The sequence below is a fragment of the Crocuta crocuta genome, unplaced genomic scaffold (assembly GCF_008692635.1).
Source record: "Crocuta crocuta isolate KB4526 unplaced genomic scaffold, BGI_CrCroc_1.0 scaffold228, whole genome shotgun sequence".
Lineage (NCBI taxonomy): Eukaryota > Metazoa > Chordata > Mammalia > Carnivora > Hyaenidae > Crocuta > Crocuta crocuta.
Genome location: NW_027532820.1, coordinates 205,929 through 230,006, shown reverse-complemented (window position 1 = coordinate 230,006; position 24,078 = coordinate 205,929). Strand labels below are relative to the sequence as shown.

The window sequence follows — 24,078 nt, the reverse complement described above, 5'->3', positions numbered from 1 at the left end:
CATCAATGATCCCTTTTAAGTCTCTCTTCTTATTTTTTTAATTAAAATTTTTTTAATGTTTATTTATTTTTAAGGGGGGGGGGGTGAGCAGAGAGAGAGGGAGACGCAGAATCCAAAGCAGGCTCCAGGCTCTGAGCTGGCAGCACAGAGCCCGATGTGGGGCTCGAACACACGGAACCATGCGATCATGATCTGAGCCAAAGTCGGACACCTAACCGACTGAGCCACTCAGGCGCCCCAGGTCTCTCTTATTTTTAAGTCTCATTTCTAGTCAAATTTTCTAGTCCTGATTTTGAAATTGTGTGTGTGCGCGTGCGTGCATATGTGTGTATGTCCATGTGTGTGTGAGAGAGAGAGAGAGAGAGAGAGAGAGAGAGAAACAGCATCAAATAGCTTGTGCTGTGGAAATAAGTGAGCCCCAGCATCTCAGTGGATTAATACAATAAACATTTAGTTTTTGCTCATATAACTCTTCAACATGAGATGTGTGGCTGTCATCCAAGCAGTGATTCAGGGATCTAGTTACTTCCATTGCGAGGCGCTCCCACCTCAGAGTCCTTTGTTTGTAGCTTCCTGGGTGAAGGAGAGAGACGGCGGAGGTAAAGGGAGTTTTATGGGCCTTGAAGTGCGGTGTATTTATTTATTTATTTATTTAATGTTTTTATTTATTTCTAGGAGACAGAGAGAGAGAGAGAGAGAGAGACAGCGTGAGCAGGGGAGGGTCAGAGAGAGAGGGAGACACAGACTCTGAAACAGGCTCCAGGCTCTGAGCTGGCAGTCAGCACAGAGCCCGACGCGGGGCTCGAACCCACGAACCGCGAGACCATGACCTAAGCGAAAGTTGGATGCTTAACCGACTAAGCCACCCAGGCGCCCCTGAAGTGAGGTGTATTTAATTGGCTCACATTTCTTTGCCCAGAAAGCCAATCACATATTCTCAGTTTAACTTGGAGCGAAAGTGTGAAATATAACCTTCCTCTCCCAGGAAGAGAACACAGGCCTGGTGAACATCTGGCCAGTCTCTGCCAGTTTATTCTGGTCTGTCCACTTTACCTGCGCCCTGGACTAAGATTTACCTGTTTCTTGAGCCCTTTCTGGTCACTGAAGAAGTAGAGAAATTTTTAGGAGAAATCTGGGCTTCAGATTTCTTAACGTCTTGCAAAATCTACTGTTTGCTTGCGTTGTTTACTCTTTATTCTTTTCTTCTCAGTCTGGGCTCCCCTCATTTTTTTCCACTGTGGATCAGTTTATTATGTTTCCCTTTTATTTATTTATTTTTTTAATTTTTATTTATTTCTAGGAGAGAGAGAGAGACAGCATGAGCAGGGGAGGGTCAGAGAGAGAGGGAGTCACAGGCTCTGAAGCAGGCTCCAGGCTCTGAGCTGGCAGTCAGCACAGAGCCCGATGCGGGGCTCGAACCCACGAACCACGAGATCATGACCTAAGCGAAAGTCGGACGCTTAACCGACTAAGCCACCCAGGCACCCCTTTATGTTTCCCTTTTAATCTCTTAATGCTCTTCTTAGCCAGACTAAGTTGTTGTGTTGTTGCTCTTTTGTTTCTATAAAAAACTGCAATGTCATCCTGTTCTGGGTGCTTCTGGCAAACACCACACTTCCTTCCTAGCAGTATTGTGTCTGCCTACCCATGACTAGCCTCTGCCTCAGAGCTGGTCTGCTTCTCACCTTTTCAGATTGGACAGCACACACTAGCATGATAAAGACTTAGATAAATTACCTTTGACCTTTGGACAGCTGTACTGTCTTTTCTTTTTTTGTTTTTAATGTTTATTTATTTTGGGGGGCGGGCAGAGGATCCATAACAGGCTCCACATTGACAACAGAGAGCCCCAGGCAGGACTCAAACTCATGACCTCAGCCAAAGTCAGCCGCTCAACCTAGTGAACCACCTGGGCCCCCCATCGTGTCTTTTCTTGTCGTTGAAGTGGTTGTGAGTCTCATTTCACAGACTGAGCTGTGCCGGAAATACACATTTCATTACGTTGTGTAATTCAGCTTAATTTCTGATTAAGTTGCCCTGGTGGGACTCTGTTGGGCTGGTGGGGAAAAGTCAACCTCAGAGTTCCCTGCTTCCACTGCTTTCTGGAGTCATACTTCATACTGTGACCCTATGTCCATGGCAAGGGCTTCACAAAGGAGGGCTGCTATGGCTCTAGTTACTGGTCTACAAGAGAAAAAAAAAGGGAAGAACGAGATTCTAGGCCACCGAGCAGAAAATGTTGAGCATTTTAGGGAAAATACCGTCACAATGGTGATTCTAGAGGCAGGATCTGAGTTCTCATTCATGAAACCACCCAAACCTCCCATGTCTTTAAAAAGCCTACCCAGCATATGAGTGCCTAGAAGAGAAGAGTGAAAGTGTTTTCCTTTCCACTGCCCCTCATGTCTGTTCCTGACNCCCGACGCGGGGCTCGAACCCACGAACCGCGAGACCATGACCTAAGCGAAAGTTGGATGCTTAACCAACTAAGCCACCCAGGCGCCCCTGAAGTGAGGTGTATTTAATTGGCTCACATTTCTTTGCCCAGAAAGCCAATCACATATTCTCAGTTTAACTTGGAGCGAAAGTGTGAAATATAACCTTCCTCTCCCAGGAAGAGAACACAGGCCTGGTGAACATCTGGCCAGTCTCTGCCAGTTTATTCTGGTCTGTCCACTTTACCTGCGCCCTGGACTAAGATTTACCTGTTTCTTGAGCCCTTTCTGGTCACTGAAGAAGTAGAGAAATTTTTAGGAGAAATCTGGGCTTCAGATTTCTTAACGTCTTGCAAAATCTACTGTTTGCTTGCGTTGTTTACTCTTTATTCTTTTCTTCTCAGTCTGGGCTCCCCTCATTTTTTTCCACTGTGGATCAGTTTATTATGTTTCCCTTTTATTTATTTATTTTTTTAATTTTTATTTATTTCTAGGAGAGAGAGAGAGACAACGTGAGCAGGGGAGGGTCAGAGAGAGAGGGAGTCACAGGCTCTGAAGCAGGCTCCAGGCTCTGAGCTGGCAGTCAGCACAGAGCCCGATGCGGGGCTCGAACCCACGAACCACGAGATCATGACCTAAGCGAAAGTCGGACGCTTAACCGACTAAGCCACCCAGGCACCCCTTTATGTTTCCCTTTTAATCTCTTAATGCTCTTCTTAGCCAGACTAAGTTGTTGTGTTGTTGCTGTTTTGTTTCTATAAAAAACTGCAATGTCATCCTGTTCTGGGTGCTTCTGGCAAACACCACACTTCCTTCCTAGCAGTATTGTGTCTGCCTACCCATGACTAGCCTCTGCCTCAGAGCTGGTCTGCTTCTCACCTTTTCAGATTGGACAGCACACACTAGCATGATAAAGACTTAGATAAATTACCTTTGACCTTTGGACAGCTGTACTGTCTTTTCTTTTTTTGTTTTTAATGTTTATTTATTTTGGGGGGCGGGCAGAGGATCCATAACAGGCTCCACATTGACAACAGAGAGCCCCAGGCAGGACTCAAACTCATGACCTCAGCCAAAGTCAGCCGCTCAACCTAGTGAACCACCTGGGCCCCCCATCGTGTCTTTTCTTGTCGTTGAAGTGGTTGTGAGTCTCATTTCACAGACTGAGCTGTGCCGGAAATACACATTTCATTACGTTGTGTAATTCAGCTTAATTTCTGATTAAGTTGCCCTGGTGGGACTCTGTTGGGCTGGTGGGGAAAAGTCAACCTCAGAGTTCCCTGCTTCCACTGCTTTCTGGAGTCATACTTCATACTGTGACCCTATGTCCATGGCAAGGGCTTCACAAAGGAGGGCTGCTATGGCTCTAGTTACTGGTCTACAAGAGAAAAAAAAAGGGAAGAACGAGATTCTAGGCCACCGAGCAGAAAATGTTGAGCATTTTAGGGAAAATACCGTCACAATGGTGATTCTAGAGGCAGGATCTGAGTTCTCATTCATGAAACCACCCAAACCTCCCATGTCTTTAAAAAGCCTACCCAGCATATGAGTGCCTAGAAGAGAAGAGTGAAAGTGTTTTCCTTTCCACTGCCCCTCATGTCTGTTCCTGACGTACTCTGTTCTTCTTGGTCAAATATATGTAGAGAAATGTGTTTGTCTTATTTATAGTTACTCTCAGGCCATCTTCCTGTTGGTATGAACTTGTTCCTCAGTTACTCCATCCAGCACCATTTTTTTTGTGACCTCCAAGGGCATATACATTAATTTTAATGATCTATCTCAGAGAGCGACTTTGCGTAGATCCCTGTAGGAAGTAGCATTTAGGGTAGAATTTAAAGTCTGGAAAGGATACTGTTAGGTGGAGACTGGGTAGGAAGGTATAGTAACCAGGAAGCAAACAATTGGGTGGTTATTTTGTTAGAGCCCATTGATAGGGAAGTACCTCACTATTGGGTATTTATTTCCCCACAGGAGTTCTGGACCACTTGCTATTTGCAAGAACCCTCTGCATGGATGCAGAATTTCACCAGGGCCTTCACTATGATCTCCACAGCTTGTACGGCTACTCCATGGCAAAAGCTACCAACATGTAAGTACTTGGTTTTCCCCCTAATTCCAGCTTGAGGAAGCTAGAAGGCAGAGGCCTTTGGGAATCTTCCAGAAGTAGGTGTTTCAAATATTTTTTGTGACTTAAGGATATAGAAACTCAGGTCTTATAGGCTCCTAAAGACCTCTTCTCATCTAGCCCCTTGGTTCCTGTGGGAGACTAGTTTTGATTGGCTTGTGACTAAGGGCAGTAAGGTGCAAAGTGTTTAGAGCATTCATTTGGAAGCCATCCCTTGCTGAGGTCCTATTACCCAATGTTGCTGTGGTTACCACACTAAAGTTGCCTGATTTGGCAAATAAAAATATAGGACCCAGTTAAAATTGTACTGGACATGCTTACACTAAAAATCATCCATTGTATAAATGAAATTCAAGTTTACTTGAGTGTCCCGTGTTTACCTGGCACTGCTGCATACAACATTTCTAGCTTTTAGCTTCTTCTCTCCCCACTGCCTGCCCAGTCTCCGTCTCCATTCTCCTGTCTGCAAACCTATGCTTTTCTTTAAAGCCTGTCTTCAGATGTTCATTCTGGAAACATTCCTGTCAGTTCTGGAAAAAGACTATTTCCCTTTTTGTGTGCTACCTTTGTTTGTGTTATAATAAGCTTACTGTGCAAAAATCTTATACTATAACTTTTGGATACCACATTTTTTCTTTCTTGCTGGACTGTAAGTTTCTTGAGGGAAAAGCCATCCCTGTATCCTTAGCCTGAGGAATAGTGTTTAGTAAAAATGTGTGTTGAATAGCTGCTTGAGGGAGAGAAGTCAGGAAGGGCTCCATAGTGGCCTGGTGAGTTAGAGATGAGTTAGACTGCTCCTCTTGTTTTCCAGCGCCATTTTGCCTGTCAGACTTTGAATTATGCTGGACTGTCCAGATCAGAGAGAGTCGTTGTCCAATAAATGCCAAAGTTTTGATATCAATAAAAGAAAAGCTTCAGGAAACAAGACACATTTCTAATTTTGCTCTCTTCTCTTTCTGACCTCTGTCTCCCTCACTCTATTTTTCCTGGGAGATAAACTAGATGAATAAGGTTCAGGTTTCTCATCTTTGGAACCATAGGCTTGGACTGATATTTGCCACAGTTTCATTTAGTTCCCATCTATTTCAACTCCTAGACGCTTCTAAGAATGGAAGGTAGGTGGGAGAGTGGCTAAGTGACTGGGGTAAGAAACAATGAGCAGGAAGAGGGAAAGAGAGTTGCGATTGCTTTATGGCTGGTGTCTCCGTGTAATGAAAGTGCTGTAAGATCATGATGGGCTTGGTTAATATATTCTAATAGCTATGATTAATAGTTAAAAGGTAACTGTGATAGAGAAGGTAGTAAGTACCTTTCTAAGTTCTCTGGAGATAAGTGGAACTTGGCTTTTGGATATGAGGCAGAGTGGTATGAAAACAAATAAGATGTTTGTTCAGTGAGATCTGAGCACCAGGAAAATTTAAGTCATAGAGCTGATGACTATTTGGCTCAGCCTTCCTGAAGTATTGTTTGGGGACAGTGATTACTGGTCTCCCCCAAGAATGAATTTCTCCTCCCTCTAAGCTAAAAGTAGAAAACTCATATCCCCTTAGAGATCAGGACTGGATGAAAAGGCCAAACCTGAGGGATAGAAAAGAGAGACTTGAGGATCTCTGAATAAGATTGTTCCTCTGGGCTGGGAAACAGATTTATCTAATCTGCGGCACCATAAAGGTCAAAGGTCGGCTTCTAGATAAAACTGTAACCTCAGATAACTTTATCCCTGTTTCAGTTTCACCCTGTATAACCTGAAGGTATTTCTTTTACGATGCATGACTGCAGCATACAATAAACCCTCTAGCCAGCGGTCATAAAGGCAAAGTTACCTGTTCATGGAGAGCAAAGTAGATGTGACAGTCGGAGTGGAAGACTGATTTTCTCCTTTATGTTGCCTCTGTCACTTGGTCGTTAAATTGTACAAATGGATGAGTGCACTCTTTCAAACCCACCTTCTCTTTCAGAATTTTCTCCCTTCGGCCATTATAAGTCATTTTGCATTTATAGACTCCTCATAAGGTAGTCCTCAGGAATGTGAAGCGGGGAAGCATTGGTGGCTGTGACAGGGTCTGTGAGGAACTGTCCAGTGCCTGTGGATACACTTGTCTCAGACCATGAACTGAAAGGAAAGGGCTCACGGCAGTTGTGGCTGGGGCTTCACCATCCCATAGGTGTCACTTCATTTAATTTGAGATGGCTAAAGGAAGGTGTGAACTGTTTAGCGGGGAAGGAGAAGGGAAGGAGAGGCATTTCAGGGAAGTGCCTCTGCAAAATAGCGTTCAGAATTAAAGCTAGGAGAATAATCTATATCTAACTGTGTGTTCTTCGCACCCCATGCTCCCCTCCATCCTGAAGTCTTTCTCTTTCTGCACTCCATCTTTTCAATTCCTTTGCTTTCTCTTCTATCTAGTCTTACTTGATATATAATATCTTAAATGTAGTATAATACAAATAAAATTTTGTATTTGAATTGCATTTAACTTTATAAAGAGTATCATATGTTGTCCTTTGAGACTCACTCATCTCATATTGATTATTATTTGCATAGATTAAGATTTCCCAACATTGAGAATTGCTAATGATACATTTTGAAGCCTTAGAGGAACCCATGGCCTGGAGCCCAGCCGGTGTATAAACTGTTCTCCTAGGCCAGCGGGAGCTACAGAATCTCAACATGAGCTGGGGTTGTACCAAACAGGATGATAAGTGGGCAGCAAGCCATGGAAATAAGAGACATTGGAAAATCTTTGTCTAGAGGGAGAAGATGGAGTCAGGAACCCAAGGCATGGTTCCAGTGTGTTGTCAACCAAGAGGGTCAGAGCACAGCCAGATGCAACGAGATGGAGAAAACATAACCGAGAGGACAGCAGTCTAGACACATTTCTTGGGGGGCTGGACTATAGAGGTTTGTGCTGTCTTACAGGAAGTCTAAAACCTTATTCAGAAGTGGAAAAGAAGCTCTTAAAAATGCTAACCTAGTTTGCTCACCTAGCTTATGATGCCCTATGCTTTTTCTGTTCGGTTGGAAAGTCCACTGCTGCCCTTGGATATAGGTGAGTCCTAGACATTCACAGCTCACTCCACATTCAATTGATTGTGTTCCTTTTCAGGGCGATGCAGAGTATCCACACCAAGAATAGGAGCTTCGTCTTATCCCGTTCTACTTTTGCTGGGTCTGGCAAATTTGCTGCTCATTGGTTGGGGGACAATGCAGCCACATGGGATGATCTCCGATGGTCCATCCCTAGTATCCTTGAGTTCAACCTATTTGGTATCCCCATGGTGAGTTTTACTCTCAACCAAGAAAACTTAACTTTTTCTCCTTTGGCATTCTTTCCATTCCTAGTCTTTGAGGTGTCTGAAAAACAAGAAGCATATATGTCTCCCTGTGGTATATATTAGAAAATTCATTTTTATATGTGGCAGTAAAATATATTAACATCAGAGAAACTTTCCATCAGGAAAGCATCAGTGAGTAGCAAAGGATGAAATTGGGAGCTGAATTTTGAGAATGAACCCTTGATATACCACCAATGACCCTTGTCAGTTGATTCATGATGCATATTTGCTACTATCTTCCATTTGGCTTGGGGACTGGCACTGAAAGCCTAGAGAGCGCCTTTAAACATAGAATAGTGAAAATAAGATATTTCCCCCCTTAGGTCATAGGTGTACAATAATGCTTTCTCTTCTGTCACTGACCACTGTACTTGTATGTGTGCTAATTCTCCAGGTAGGTGCCAATATCTGTGGTTATACAAAAAATGTCACAGATGAGCTCTGCACAAGATGGATGCAGCTTGGAGCCTTTTATCCACTATCAAGGAATCACAATGGGCCTGGGTTCAGGGTAAGGTCTCCAAGAGAGGGGATGGAAACTTCTTGGATTGTCTAATCTAGTCGTTCTGCAAAGAGGATTGCAGAAAATCCTACAGGTTGGCCCTACATACAGAAGAATAGATAAATTTGGGGTCATAGACCCAAAGAGCAGAATATTGGGAAAAGGCGTATGGGAAGGAGCATATACATATTGAATGATTTTATTGTGGTTTATATTGATTTTTTCCCCCACAAACGAAGGTGAGAAGGGTTGTTCAAGTTTCTGTGGTGCTGCTATTACCTCTGTTACTACCTTTTATAAGATGGGACCATTGGAGTCCACTGGTATTTTACTTCAGATAATACAAGGGAAACCACTCCTAGATATGGAGAAGCAAGGAGGAATGGTTTAGGGAGGGGCAGGCCAGTGATCTGAAAATATTTTNTGCCCCCGACAGTACTTTGCATGACTTGTCCCTCTTTTATCTTTTTCTATCCAAAATCATGTTTTTGATGGGCAAGTATGTAGAAGATGGTGCAGAGCACCTCTTAAGGAGATGTCTGTGATGATGGCAGGAGTGAGTACAGTGGGCTGCCCCTCATTTTAATGAAGTAATCTGCAATAGAAGTATTTCAAATGAAATCATTTAGCTCTTAATAAGCTCAACAGAGCAGCTTACTGATGATCATTTTAACTCCACTTCTTGACTTTGTCCAATGACGTGTCTCTCTAACCTGGGAGAGATTCCCAGCCAAACTGTGAAACTATTTTATGCCAGGGCTCTCCCAGCCATTTGTGATCTGGAGAGAGAGGAGTTATTTCTGAACTTCTAAGCAGATGGCTTGGAGCAGTATGGCACGTTGCCTTCCTGATGGGATGGCCTGGAAAAAATTAGTGAGATAAGAACCCTCAGATCACTTAGGGTGCCAAGGTACAGGGCTTGTTTGCCTTTCCTCTCCACCAGTGCTATGCAATAGAATGCTGCTGAGGGCCACACATGTAAGATCAAATGTAAATTTAAAAAGTAAAAAGAAATAGAAGCAATAATTTTTTTAATCTATTTTATGTAACCAAATATATCCATAATGTTATCATTTCAACCTGTGCTTAATATAAATGATTATTAATCAAGTGTTTTGTATTCTTTTCTTTCTAGTAAGTCTTCAAACTTTAGGTGCATTTTACACTTGCAGTATATCTATCTCAATTTGGATGCTAAGTTTTCAACAATTGGAGTGCAATAAGCCAAAACAATGAAGTTATACGTAATGGGGAAAATATCTTATTTTAAAAATATTTGTTTATTTATTTATTTAAAATACTTAAAATATTTTTAAAATATTCTGTTTTTAGGATTATATTTAAATTAACTAAAATCAAGTAAAATTAAAAGTTCAGTTTTTCAGACTTACTAACCACATCTCAAGTGTTCAAACGTTCCACGCAGCGTGTGGCCACCATCATGGACACCCTCATGGACAGCACTAGGCTTTCTTGATTGGCGACCAGAATTATAGAGGCTGTGGAGTATTGTTTTCATTGCTGTTTGGCCTCAGAGTTTCCGTGAGCCCTGCATTGGGGGCATAAAGGGGTCTCCTGGAGTGGACCACTCTCCCTTCTACTCTCTTTGAAGGGATGAAACAAACATCTTTAGGGACAAAAGAAAGGAATATATTTGGAAACTTTTGTCTAAAATTCAGTCCTGGCAGTACAGTGCAGGATGACAAATATCAATACAACATGCATATCTTCCATAGCTTACAGATTACAAGGAAAATGAACAAAATGAGTCCCATCATTAATGGAAAATTTCTGTGTCTGGGTCCTAAGAAAATTAGATTCCCCTTTAAGGGTTCTTTCTTTGCTCTTGGTTAAAGGCATGATTTCTTTGCACATTGTATATTGAAGAAAAATATACACTGGCATCACTATCTTTGGGGTAGAGAAAATAAAACAAATACTGATGGTAAAAATATTACAGACAAAACTAGAGTAAATTTTAAAATTGCAAATTCATAAAATTGCCTGGAAATGAAAGATGGTTTATAGATCATGGTGGTAGGCAATGTGGCCTAAGGTAATGGGTTTCAATTTCTTTTTAGGGGTAGTGCAACTTATTATTATTATTAATAGCCAAATAGAGTATCTTGAGAAACCTCAATATAGAAAATAAATGGGATCAGCTCTGAAGGGGGCAGGACCATCTCTAGCCCTTTTATCCTCATGGTTGTCTCCTTGGGCTTCTTTATCACCCATGTGGCTACCATAGACTGGGATCCGAAGACACCTATCAAATGTAAACTCTGCCACCTGCTTGCAGTTTACATTGGGAGAATCGTGTAATCTTTGATACTGTGTTTTCATTTATAAAATTAAGAAGCAGGATCTAGATCCTTGTAGTTTTGGAAACGCTTTGATATCTTCCAAGGTGGAGAACATAGCTACTTTCATCTGAGAAAGCTTCTTAGGGAAGTTCATACGGGAACAAACGTTTAAAGCACAATGGAAATATCTAATATTTGCTTCACTCTCTCCTAGGATCAGGATCCCGCTGCCTTTGGTATGCAGTCTCTGCTGGTGAATTCCTCCAGACATTATCTGAACATCCGCTACACTCTACTCCCCTATCTCTACACCCTTTTCTACCGAGCTCACACCCGGGGAGACACCGTAGCAAGGCCTCTTGTCCATGAGTGAGTTTCCCGACCCACAGGAATCCCTCTCAGATCCTAATCTCATATGCTTAGTGGTTACAAGGTTAGTCAGGATCTTGCCATCTAGTGTGCTGCCATTCTGTATTGGAGGTTTCATCTGCCTTCTCTGTTTTCTAGGTTCTACCAGGACCCAGCTACATGGGAGGTACACGAGCAGTTCCTATGGGGGCCTGGACTTCTCATCACACCTGTTTTATATGAGGTGTGTTTATAGTCTGAACAATAGTGTGGAATATCACACTTGTCCCCATGATTCTCTAGCTGAATAAGCTGAGTCCTGAGTGTCTATAGCTGCATTTAAATATCAACATAAATACAAATGAGAGAAAGATTATGAAAGTTTGGAACTTAGAAAAATAGTAATTCTTGGTCCCACTGCCCCACCAAGCAAAACAATTTGCATTTTGCAAAATTACATTAAGACTTGTTTTCTTAAGCCTATGGCCATGGGTTGACAGGGGCTTTAAATGCCATGTGGGTTTCACTGGCCATCTGTCTGTGCTTCCCTTTGACCAAAGGACATGTGTTCTTGGGGTTAGGTTGGGAAAAGAGAAGAGGGAAGAGAAACGGGGAGGGAGAGAGGTCTGGGCAAGGGGAGGGTGTGGCTCTGGACACCATATATGAAGGACCGCATACACCTTTCCTAAGTGTGAGTGGGGAAGTATGGGGGGGGGGGGAGGAATCAGGATTATGCTGGTCATTTTATAAACATGAAGGATCATCACCGTACTCATGTCATAGGCCCATCTCTGGACAGATGCCAGGCAGTGGGCAGTCCTACTGGAAGGCTCTCCTAGAGATCTGGCTGTTTCAGTCTCCTCCTACCAATCAGACTATATAAGTAGCTCAGTGAAAGAACTTTCTCTGCTTCTCTTGGAAAGTTCAGGAGCCTTGAAGCAAAACACACTTAATTTCTAGGCACAACTCTGCTTTTGGTAAACTGCCCAACTTTTCTAAGTATCTGTATTTGTACTTATAGAATGGGATGATCCCAACCATCTCTCGGGATTGTACAGATAAACATGTGGGGTGTTGTGTAAACTGTGAGGGGTATGCTGATGTTGCTCATTATTGGGGTTTCCCTAGGGTGTGGACCAAGTGAAAGCATACATACCGGATGCCATCTGGTACGACTATGAGACGGTAAGTAAGGCAGCCCCATTTAGGTCAGAGACCAGCCTCTAGCAGAAGGCATTTCTAACACAGGGCTCCTGGGAGCTGGGGAGGAGGATAGCAGTCCAATGTTTTACATTTAGTTGGTAGAGCGTACTTCTCTGTGAAGAAGGCCTTTCTAGACATACTACGAAATTTGCATAACTGGGGTAGGTTTAGAGGAATTTTCGTTTTATCAACCTGGCTACTCTGCAGCTATGAGAACTAGTAATTGGCCGCAGGCTGTGATACCCTAGTGAATGATAGCCCAGTTGTGGAATCACCACATGGGACAATATTAAGAAATAGGACAGACTGGAGTCTCAGATCTGCTATCTACTTTGATTATGCCTTGGGCAACCCTTTGCTTTTGGGGGGGGGGGGAATCTCTGCTTTTCTTTCTTTTTTTTTTTTCTTTGCTTCACGTTTTTATTTAAAACCCAGTTAGTTAATACATAGTGTAACATTGTTTTTGGAGTAGAATTTAGTGATTCATCACTTACGTATAACACCCAGTGCACATCCCAACCAGTGCCCTCCTTAATGCCCATCACCCATTTAACCCATCCCCCACCACATCGCCCCTTCAACAACCTTCAGTTTGTTCTCTATGGTTAAGAGTCTGTTTTGTGGTTTGCCTTTCTCTTCTCCCCCACCCCCCAATATGTTCTTCTGTTTTGTTTCTTAAATTCCACATATGAGTGAAATTATATGGTATTTGTCTTTCTCTGACTGACTCATTGCAAATGAGGCGACTAAACTAGATGATCTCCACGGTCCCTCCTAGTCCAACAGTCCATTACCTGCTCTGTCCTCGTTCCATTGGTTAGGGAGTAGCCATCCAGTGGAGGAAACAACTGGTGGAGATGCAGCTACCACTCCATAAGATTGGACTCCACCTCCGTGGGGGCTTCATATTTCCCACCCAGCAGCCCAACACAACCACAGAGGCCAGGTAAGCTCCTCATTCTTCTACAGCGTAACTGCTCTGGCACTCCAAGGGAGGTGTGTTATGGGGCAGGCAAATGGACACTAAAAGTGGATAAATCATGGAAAACATCCCCAGTCAGTAATCTGTCTCCCCTCCTTTCAAAGTCAGCCCTGAAGTGGCACCTTCATGTTCATTTTGCAGGTAAGGTAGCCTCAGCTCTTCCACATTTCTAGAGCCTTTCTCTTGGGGACGGAGTCAGATTTTAAGAACAGTCAAAACAGCCATTCGTGAGGATTTCCCTATGGCCAGCAACTGTCTTCAAGTAGATTCCTTTAGGCATGAGAGAATGCAAGGTAAATAGGAGGTAAGATTTATCACAGGAAAGTCAACATAGCTTCCAGGGTCAAGAGCCAGAAAAGTTCAGGTTCAGGCCCCAGCTCTATTGCATATGAGATGTACTGCCATGGGCGACCTACTTTCCGTGTTGCTGCCATCACTAGTCAACTGGAAGTGACAATGGTTTGAGTTTTTAGTGTTATCATGCAGGTTAAATGAAAATACAATAGACATGGTTTATTGTCCACAGGACGCTTAGAAGAATGCTTGGCACATGTCAAGCACCCAGTAAGTGCTGATTGTTACTATCATAAGCCCAGTCTTCGGCGGGAACTGCCTCCTTCTACAATTCTTATGCTCATTCACTACCAACCTCTGCTGTCTACCCATACCTGACTTCTGAGTTTCCACACAGTGTCAATATCTACTCCATTTCTGGGATAGACTCTGAGTTCATCTGTCCCCGAGGCAGAAAATGGGCTGGTTGAACACAGTTCTATGTCTTCTTCATGCTCTGAAAATTGAGGGTTGTTCTTTCACAGTCGGAAGAATTCCATGGGACTCATTGTTGCCTTGGACTATAAGAGAGAAGCAAAGGGAGAGCTGTACTGGGATGATGGTGTATCCAAAGGTAGGCTTCCCTCTGGTGCCCTCCCTGGGCTTCTCAGTGAAAAGTAGTCATTGTAGGCTGTCCAGAATGACACTGACCCTGTTATCACCAGTGCTTGTTTCTGTAGCTTGGAATCCATTTATTCTGAAAGTTCAGTTAGCCAAGCCCAATGCATTAAAACAGACTTCAGATGAGCAACTTGTATGTTATTGACTCTACCAACGTGACAGACATTCTTTGGTTTAGTTTTATTATTCTCTTCTCTGGGTATTGTTACCAATACCAAAAATACATTTTGTGAATAGATTTTTAAAATATTGCTTTGGTTACTATCGAGGGGGAGTATCTAATTTGTATAGTGTGATTTTCCACTGTAAGATTTCCATAGAGGTAACCGACGTAAGCTTATGTGGGGCCTGTGATTATATAAAAGCCCTGCCCTGCATGGAATTAGCATTTCTTAACATCTGTTGGCTATTTATTATTGCACTGTATGTAGAGGATATAAAGATGGATATGCTGTATACACTGTCTCTGAGGAACTCCTGGTCCCGCAGGCTAGATACAGTGTGGATGACTATAAATGGAAGTCACCATGTCTGAAATGCCAGCAAAACAGTACCACAAAGTGTCGTGGGAGTTCCAAGGCAGATGCAGTTAGTGCCAGTAGAAATGGGCCAGCAAACTTGGAGGTTTGTGAGAAAGGGGCAGGACTTGGGTGAGCAGAGGTATTCCACATGAAGAGGAAAGCATGACCGCATGACTCCTCTGCTTCCTATAATAACAGGTACCCTTCTATCTTTCTCTTTTAGATGAAAAGAAGTATGTTCTGTATAATTTTTCTGTCACCTCTGTAAGTACTGTTTTGGAGGAACACACAGTGTCCATCCTTTTCTGTGATTGCTTCTTGGGTTTTTGGTTTGCCGTGATGCTTGGCCATGTGGAACACAGACAGTGCCTGTGACGATGCCAGAAAAGACTGGAGTTAAAATGATAGCTTTTGATCTGTGTTAGGTATATAAATAAGCCTATCAACTATCAGTATGACCTCAGTGAAGAACTTGGATTTTTCTGGGAAAAAAAATTCTTATCTCTGAGTTTGATATGATGAGTCCTAGCTTCAGGGATCTGTCCTTGGTGGGACAAACATGTGTGGGATGTGGGTAGCGGCAATGAGTGGCATGGAGCCTGTTTAAGGTTTTTCAATAATGGTCTTCCTTTCTAGCCCCTAAAACTTGGGCATATTAAGTGGTGGTTTTGACAGGTTGGAAGATACAGAAAGGTACAGAACATTCCTTGCATCATCTCTTTCCCAAGGAGACCAAGAGAAAGAAAGGCAGTGATGCTAGCACATCACATGAGAATTCTAATTTGATTTTATTAGAAGTCTGTGCATGGGTAGGGATTTCTTTCTTTCCTTTTTTTTAACGTTTATATATATTTGAGAGACAGACAGATCATGAGTGGGAGGGGGGCAGAGAGAAAGGAAGACACAGAATCTGAAGCAGGCTCCAGGCTCTGAGCTATCAGCAGAGAGCCCGACGTGGGGCTCAAACCCATGAACCACGAGATCATGACCTGGGCCAAAGCTGGATGCTTAACTGACTGAGCCACCCAGATACCCCTATGGATCATGCTTTTTGGTGTCCACTTTAAGGACTCTTTCTATCCTTAGACCTTGAATATTTTCTTCTATATTTTTTTCCTAAAAATTTTAGTCTTATCTTTAAGTCTTTGAACTGCTTTGAGTTAATTTTTTTAATGTTTATTTTTCAGAGAGAGAGACAGACAGACAGAATGCAAGCAGGGGAGGAGCAGAGAGTGAGGAAGACACAGAATCCAAAGGAGGCTCCAGGCTCTGACCTGTCAGCACAGAGCCTGACACAGGGCTTGAACTCACAAACCGTGAGATCATGAACTAAGCCAAAGTCAGATGCTCGACAGAATAAGCCACCCAGAGGCCCCTGCTTCAAGTTAATCTTTTCTTTTCTTTTTTTTTTTTTCTAGGAGAGAGAGAGAGACAGCATGAGCAGGGGAGGGTCAGAGAGAGAGGGAGATACAGACTCTGAAATTGGCTCCAGGCTCTGAGCTGGCAGTCAGCACAGAGCCCGACGTGGGGCTCGAACCCACGAACTGTGAGATCATGACCTAAGCGAAAGTCGGAGGCTTAACCGACTAAGCCACCCAGGTGCCCCCAAGTTAACCTTTATACGAGATGTGAAATTTAGGTGCATGCGCTCCTTGGGGCCTCTGGATGGCTCACTGCTCCAGCACCATCTGTTGAAAAGGCTCCCTTTTCTCCATTGCATTGCTTTTACACCTTTGCAAAAAGTCATTTGTGGGTTGCCTAGTCTTTTCTAACATCATAATGTCCCTTTTTTTTCTTCAGTCTTTAGTCCCACCTTGGTCAGACTCAACTTCATCACTTTGAACTGTGGTTCCTTGGGTAGGTTGTCTGCCTTCCTTGGCCTCGGTCTTCTCATCTGAAGAATGAGGCTCATGGTAGCTTCAACCTCATAGCTTGCTATTAGAATTCTATGAGATGCTTAGCACCGTACCTGGTACATAGTAAGCGTTCATAAATTTTAGCTCTTATTATCTTTAAAATAAAAAGAAAGATCATCTTGGCCCTCTTTGTGTGTATTTGTATGTCTTCACCTTTGTGTGCCCATAGGATTCTAGGCATGCTTGTGTCTTTTTGTCTGTTTTATGAGTACCCATCATGTCCACTTGGAAATCCGGTGATGTCCAGAATGTATTTCCTGAGAGACAGAATCACTAAATAACCAGTGAACCAAAATAAACATGAAATGTTACTGGAACACTGGAAACTATTAAGAGTCTGGGTTAACAAATTCCCTGGAGACAATCACCAGGCACTGGTTAGAACTTCAGAGATAGGGGAGCCTGAGTGGTTCACTTGGATAAGCAACCAACTCTTGGTTTCAGCTCAGGTCATAATCTCATGGTTCTTGAGTTCAAGCCCCACTTGGGGCCCTGTGCTGACAGTGCAGAGCCTGCTTGGGATTTTCTGTCTGTCTGTCTCTCTCTCTCTCTCTCTCTCTGCTCCTCCTGTGTGTTCTCTCTCTCTCAAAAATAAGTAAATAACTTTAAAAAAATGAACCTCAGAGATAAAAGACATACCTTAGATGTCAGAAAGAAAGATGTTGAGTGGTATTTGGTGATGTACCTGGTTTCTAAGTAGATGTATGTTGTTTCTTTTTTTTTTTTCTTCCAGAACCATCTACAGGCAAAAGTTATACATTGTGACTACCCTGGGCCTAACCTCACGTTTACAGATATCACAATCTTAGGAATGGACAAGGAACCTACTGATTTCATGGTTTCATCAAATAGTTCTTTCTTGGCCATTTCAAAACCTCCCTATGATCCTTTATCCAAGGTGTGAGATTGTTCCATCATTTCAGCCCTTATCAGAAGCCCTGGCCTAAGATTCGTACAGCCAGCTCTCCCTTGCTCTTTTGACCTTCGGCAGTTACTGGCTCACTGCAAAATCTACACCATCACAAGGAAGTTGCAAGAGAATCATAAGCATGCTAAATATGAACCCCTGAACTTTATTTGCATTGCAATATGCAGAAGACAGAGGGGGTTGAGCCCCTGAGACAAGGCAGTTCTTCTCTGGGCAGATTTAAAACTAGACCTGCTGATCCCTGATGTGATGTGGTTAAAATGCAATTCAATACTTTGGACTCGCTCTGGAGAGTATTGACACATTTGTCTTCCCATTTGAGTTAAGGACTCTTTGTTTGAGACACAATTGACACGCTACTTTTATACCATTAGAGAACATGAGAGTTGAATAAGATAGAAGTTCTGCTTGTAAAATACCAGTTCTGCTCTTCTTGAAGGAGTCCCTTAGATGATAATCTCTGACGAAAGATTCCAATTGTGAATTGAGTAATTCAAGCACCAGGAAATTCACTACTTCTTAGGGCAGCCCCCTTCCATTTTGACAATGCATATAGCTAACATTAAGAGCCTGGTTTCTAGAACAAGGCAGAATAGGGTTCCACTCTTAGCTCTACTGTCCCCTAGCTGTGAGATCTTGGCCAAAGAAAGCATTAAACCCTTCTACACCTCAGTTTTCTATCTTGTAAGATGGGAATAGCCATATTATTGGCAGCATAGGATCACCTTCTAGGATTGATAGAGATAATCATATAAAGTGGCTATCACAGTGCTTGGCCCATATAAATGCTCAGTAAAGTCTTAGTTTGTGTGATTGCTGCCATCATTATTAAAATGTATGAGCACCACACTGAGGGGCAATAAGTCTGACAAAGACAGCCCTGCCTGTGAACTGTACTCCTTACCAGGATGAAAGCCCTTCTCATTCAATATCCCACAGTGACTCCACGAGGTGAAAAAGGTCAAGAATAAGCCAAGTTCATTTTCCTGATAGAGAGGTCAAAAACCCCAGAGGATAAAAGCTAATGTTCCAAATACCCCATGACAAAGTGGTATTGGGTGAAGATCATCATGGAAGGACATTATCCAGGTGGCTCAACATTATCTCATTTGTCACCACAGCCTCCTTTCTCCTCCCTCAGGTGGTGAAGCTCACTGATCTCCAGGGACTGGTACTTGGACAAGAATTCTCCATTAAATGGAAACTTCCAGTCAGTTACCTGGAGAAATTCAACTGCTACCCTGAGGAGCCTGCTGTCTCTAAGGAGCGCTGCACACAGCGAGGCTGCCTCTGGGAGGTAATGACCTGGAACACATCGCCACAGTGAGCAGAAGCTTGTAAAAACTGCCCCCACGAGTAATTAGACACCTAGAAAACACTTTCCAAATGTTGATGGGTTGAACCGTAACCATCCTTCAGAAGGAAACTGATGCACTGTCAACCTAAATCTGTGTGATAGGTGACCAGTATTTTCCTTAGATATCCTGAATCTGAAGACACTTATAGCTACTGTGGCTCTCTCTTTCCTCCAACCACAGCATTTAAAACCCCACTTTTATTTTTAATACAGCCATAATACATTGGGTGTGCATTGTGCATGGAGTATTTTAAGTGATTCTTTTCCATCTATTAGAGGGTCCATGCTGAAAGGTAAGACTATTTCCCATCACTTGAAAAACAGAGAGAGTGGAAACCAGAGAAATAAGTGATTACCCCAAGACGAGAGTGGGGGCAGAACCTTGCCTGAGACTCCAGTCTCCAGATCAGTCTTCCTGCTGACACTTCCCTGCTCATCCTGGGGAGGAAGCCAATGGCCATGTATTTTTTAAATGGATGTATTCATTTGCTGGTGCTGTCATAACAAAGTACTACAAACTAGGTGACTTAGAACAACAGAAATTTGTTCTCTCAGACTCCAGGGAGCTAGAAGGCTGAGATCAAGGTGTTAGTAGATTTGGGTCCTTCTGAGAGAGGGGAGAGAGAATCTGCCTCATTCTTCTCTCCCAGCTTCTGGTGGTCCTCTGGCACTCTTTGGTCTTCCTTGGTTTATAAAAACATCACCCTGATCTCTGCCTTCATCCTCACATGGCACTCTCACTGGGCGCAGTTCTGTGTCCAAATGTCCCTTTTTAATAAGGACACCAGTCATCTTGAATTAGGCCTATCCTAATGATCTCATTTAACCTAATCATCCGCAAAGACGCTATTTCCAAATAAGGTCACTCTAACAGATGCCAAGGTAGAGCTTCATATCTTCAGTGGAGGTGGGCGCATAACTCAACCCATAATAATGGGCATGGTATAAGAGACTTAGTCTGTGTGAACCAACTTCCTTGGTAATTAGACCCTTGAAGTATGGGTGTTAGAGGCTGATGGAGAGTTTCTCCTCTTGTTCCAGGACACAGCTGATCCAGATGTACCTACCTGTTACTATGACACCATCCCTAGTTATGCTGCTAGTAACATTCAGTACCTGCCTACGGGCATCACCACAGACCTCACCTACCTGATGGCCCCTGAATCTACTCGAGCAGCCCCTGCTGCTGGCTCTCTCTCTGCAACAATCCGCTCCCTCCGCCTGAGTGTCATCTACCACACAGAAAACATGCTGCAGTTCAAGGTAATTTTCAAGGTGTTGCAGGTTCTGATCCTCAACATGGAATTCTTATAGCTCCATACAGATGAAAGTCATCGAAACATCTTTGTGTCCAAATGCCTCATTTTACAGACAAGGACATGGCAGCCCAGGTAAGTAAATGTCAGAGAGCAAGGAGGATGGTAGAGCCAGGACACAACCTTGGATCCACAAGGGTTGTGAATTTCCTTCACTGCCGAGTGCTTGGGCATAAGCAGCCTCAAAAAACCACTGTGCAGCCCTGTGAAAAATGTGTCTGCTCTGTGGGAAACTCACATAGTGGCATTAACCTACTTCTGCCTTTAGAGTTATTTTTCTAGCAGTGGTTCTGAAACTTCAGAGAGCACCAGTATGACCGGCAGGTCTTACTGAAGCTCAGATGGCTGGGCCATGCCCCCGGGTTTCCAGCCTGTGAGTCTGCCTCTGTAACACGTTTCCAGGTGATGCTGATGGTGTGGCAGGGGCCTCACTTTTGATACCTACAACTCTGCACTGATGGAAGTACAATGTGAACCACATAGATTTCCTAATAGCCACATTCCTAAAAATGTATTTGAAAAAAAATATCAAGTGCAATTCATTTTAATAGCATTTTATTGCACCAGTATGCTGAAATGTTATGTCACCATGTAATCCAAATACAATTATTGAGATATTTTAGAATCTTTTCATCATAGTAACTCTTTAAATGTTGGTGTGTAATTTGCACTTACAGGGAGGCTCTGTTCAGACTAGCATAGTTCAAGTGCATCACTGCCACAAGTGTTTAGTGGGTTTGCTGCTTGGTGGGTTATAGACAGAGACTATCCCAGGTGGAGTTGTCTCACAAGGTCATCTTTATGTGTACAAATAGAGAGACCCCTATTGGAATAATTTCCAGAGCCAGGGACTCCTGAACAGGGGTAAGCCGGCTCCTTTTGTTAGGGCTTGAGACGAATATTCAGAGGGGGGTTTTAACATTATAACGAAGCTAAGGTAACTGTCCCCCACTTTCTGATTCATCTGCACAGGTGTCTCCTCAAATGTCCCTTTTCCTTTTCTGGCAATTCATTAGTTAATTTCTAAAAGATGAAATTGACAGTTCGCAGAAGCTTCTAGGAGGTTCCTTAGTTCAGCGAGTCAATCCTGAATTCAGGGAGTCACATGGTCTCGCTGGTGACAATACTGCTTTGGACAGCTCATCTCTAGACATTGTTTTTCACACTGTAATGTTACATGAATGGCCTGGGATCTGGTACAAATGAAGATTCAGACCCAAAAGGTAGAAGAGGGGAGGACGGCCTGAGAATCTGCATTCCTAACAAGCCTCCAGGTTATACGGCTGCTTTTGGTCTGAGAAACATAATTTTGAGAAACAAGGCTATAGACAAAACTTGTCTTAAGCATCTGGAAGCTCAACCAGTAAGATCTGAGTCCACATGAAAATTCGGTTCTCTAATTTCTAATATATACTCACATGCCCAAGTGTCATCTCACACTTTTACATACACGTTCATATGCACATTCTCATACTCACGCGCGCACACACACACACACACACACACACACATTCTACCCATGAAATTCTGTACCCTTAGTTCACAAATTATTTAGAGAAAGTGCCCTCCCTGCCTTTTAACAGGTATTTCTGGGGGCATTTTGAGTTCAGGATCCATATTGGGCACTGTAGGTGGGGAGGCTTCACATCAATTTGCTTTGGGATATTTGATGCCTTCCCATGTGATTCAAACTGGCCAGAAAACATGGGAACTGATTTATATGAGCTGGCATGAGAGATTTTAGATTATTAAGATTATTCCGTCAGAAAGTTTCCTTGTCTCTTGTCAGATCTTTGATGCCACTAACAAAAGGTACGAGGTCCCAGTGCCTCTGAACACGCCTCCCTCTCCAGTTGGCTCCCCCGAAAACCATTTGTATGATGTCAGGATTCAGAACAATCCTTTTGGGATCCAGATTTGGCGAAAAAGCTCCAAAACTGTGATGTAAGCATGATTTATTTAGTTTCATTAAAGTGGTTCTAGATCTAATTAGGGTGGTTCGACTTAATGCAGATGAAATATTAATCTTAGAGACAATGTACATGTGTGTGTGTGTGTGTGTTAAATAGGGAGTTGACCTATTGCTCCGTTTTCTATTTGTCACTAACTCAAAAAGAAAAATGAATCAGAGGTTTAAAATAGGCATTGCTTGATTTCAGAAAAAGAAAAGCGCATGTTCTACTCATTGTTTGTGTTAAGGAGAAAAGATAGATCTGTTTAATAAACACGACAAGGGCATCTGGGTGACTTAGTCAGTTGAGCATCGGACTCTTGATTTCACCTCAGGTCATGATCCCAGGTTCATGGGATTGAGTCCCTTGGAGCCTACCTAAGACAGTCTCTCTCTCTCTCTCTCTCTCTCTCTCTCTCTCCTCCCCCCCTACTCATTTCCCCTGTTCACCCTCTCTCTCTTAAAAAAAAAAAAAGAAAGAAAGAAAAGCATGACAGATAATCTAGGACAGAAGTCAGCTCTATATACATACCCTCATTACAAAATAACAGAAGACTCAGGAGAGAGGGAAAAGTTTACTAAGGAAAGACAAACAGCTTCTTACAATCTTCTCTTCTACCAGCGCTGTAGACTTAAAGCATCTTCACAATGTTAAACATGAAAAGAGTTCCCATCTGTCATCCCTTGTCCCGCTGCTGAATCAAATGGAGCGAAGGTCTGGATTTTTTGCCAGGGGCCAAAGTTCCCCATCCTAGGAAAAACCATCACCAGTATGTGCACATGTGGGCAGCCTTCAGCTCTTTGACTGTGTGCCTAACTTTTGTGAGTTGGCTTCTTCGCCAAGAAGTCCTTTGGCCAAACCAGAAAACTTTTTCTAAGAGCTTCACACTTTTCTGTTGGGAAACTTGCTTAGACCTTGTTCGTTTATCATACATGTATTCAAACCGATACTCTGGGCAATGATAACTAGAAATAAAGAGGTGAATGAGACATAGTCCATGCCTTCAAGGAGCCCATGACCCAGAAAAGGAGTTCTCAGCCTTGCAAACCACAGAATAAAAATGCAAACCTGGAACCTTGGTAGTGAGTACTTGGACCTGGATCCAGACATGCCTTCATTTAGGAGGCTTCTGAATCAGCTGGAATTCCTGACCATGTCCTGGGTTTGCTCTGGCCTGTGCTCAGCTCCCTGTGAAGGTACATCTTTCTGTTGCAGTTGGGACTCTCAGCTCCCTGGCTTCACTTTCAACGACATGTTCCTCTCCATTTCAACTCGCCTCGCCTCTAAGTACCTCTATGGCTTTGGAGAGACTGAGCACACAGCTTTCAAAAGAAATATAAACTGGACCATGTGGGGAATGTTTGCCCGTGATGAGCCCCCAGCGGTAAGCACAGAAGAATAAGATAATCAATCCATTTCTCTTGGTATATTTTCATCCATTAGCTCCCTAGGAATAAGCTTCACCTTATATTGATCAATTCTGTTCTCAGATGAAAAGACACATGTTACGTTCTTACATCCTTCTGTCCCTAAAAGACGCCGTTTTTTTTTTCCCTGTGGACTGTGGATGTTACTTCATGAACTTTTATTTAGTATATTCTATGTGTCAGGTACATGTCTTATTTAATGAAATGCTTTCTGTTCTCCACAGGTTTATAGGCTAGAAAGACAGATGCAGAAATAGTGGTAACCCAGTATAATCAGTGCTTATAATAGAATTATATAATAATAAACAAGGAGGGCATGAAGGAGGAGGGCACCTAGTTTGTTTTTTTTTTTTTTTTACCTGGGGTGAAAAGGAGGATTAAGGAAAGCGTTATAAAGGACATGATGTGGTGCTGAGTCTTCAATATTGAGTAGAGGTTTGCTGTTTGGATTATGATGTAGAAACAATCATTTGGAT

General features: G+C 42.9%; 1 protein-coding gene across 1 annotated transcript in view; it reads left to right on the top strand.

Annotated features, from left to right (window-relative positions):
* Positions 1 to 24,078, top strand: part of MGAM2 (maltase-glucoamylase 2 (putative)) — a 79,052-nt gene that overhangs the window by 27,269 nt on the left and 27,705 nt on the right. The window contains exons 14-28 of the mRNA XM_077781071.1: positions 4,407 to 4,524; positions 7,665 to 7,836; positions 8,288 to 8,404; positions 10,913 to 11,067; positions 11,206 to 11,290; positions 12,175 to 12,231; positions 13,071 to 13,195; positions 14,050 to 14,138; positions 14,769 to 14,777; positions 14,930 to 14,970; positions 17,356 to 17,520; positions 18,692 to 18,847; positions 19,949 to 20,170; positions 22,013 to 22,167; positions 23,391 to 23,559. Of these exons, the coding sequence (XP_077637197.1) occupies positions 4,407 to 4,524; positions 7,665 to 7,836; positions 8,288 to 8,404; positions 10,913 to 11,067; positions 11,206 to 11,290; positions 12,175 to 12,231; positions 13,071 to 13,195; positions 14,050 to 14,138; positions 14,769 to 14,777; positions 14,930 to 14,970; positions 17,356 to 17,520; positions 18,692 to 18,847; positions 19,949 to 20,170; positions 22,013 to 22,167; positions 23,391 to 23,559 (1,835 nt within the window). The remainder of the gene's footprint in view (positions 1 to 4,406; positions 4,525 to 7,664; positions 7,837 to 8,287; positions 8,405 to 10,912; positions 11,068 to 11,205; positions 11,291 to 12,174; positions 12,232 to 13,070; positions 13,196 to 14,049; positions 14,139 to 14,768; positions 14,778 to 14,929; positions 14,971 to 17,355; positions 17,521 to 18,691; positions 18,848 to 19,948; positions 20,171 to 22,012; positions 22,168 to 23,390; positions 23,560 to 24,078) is intronic.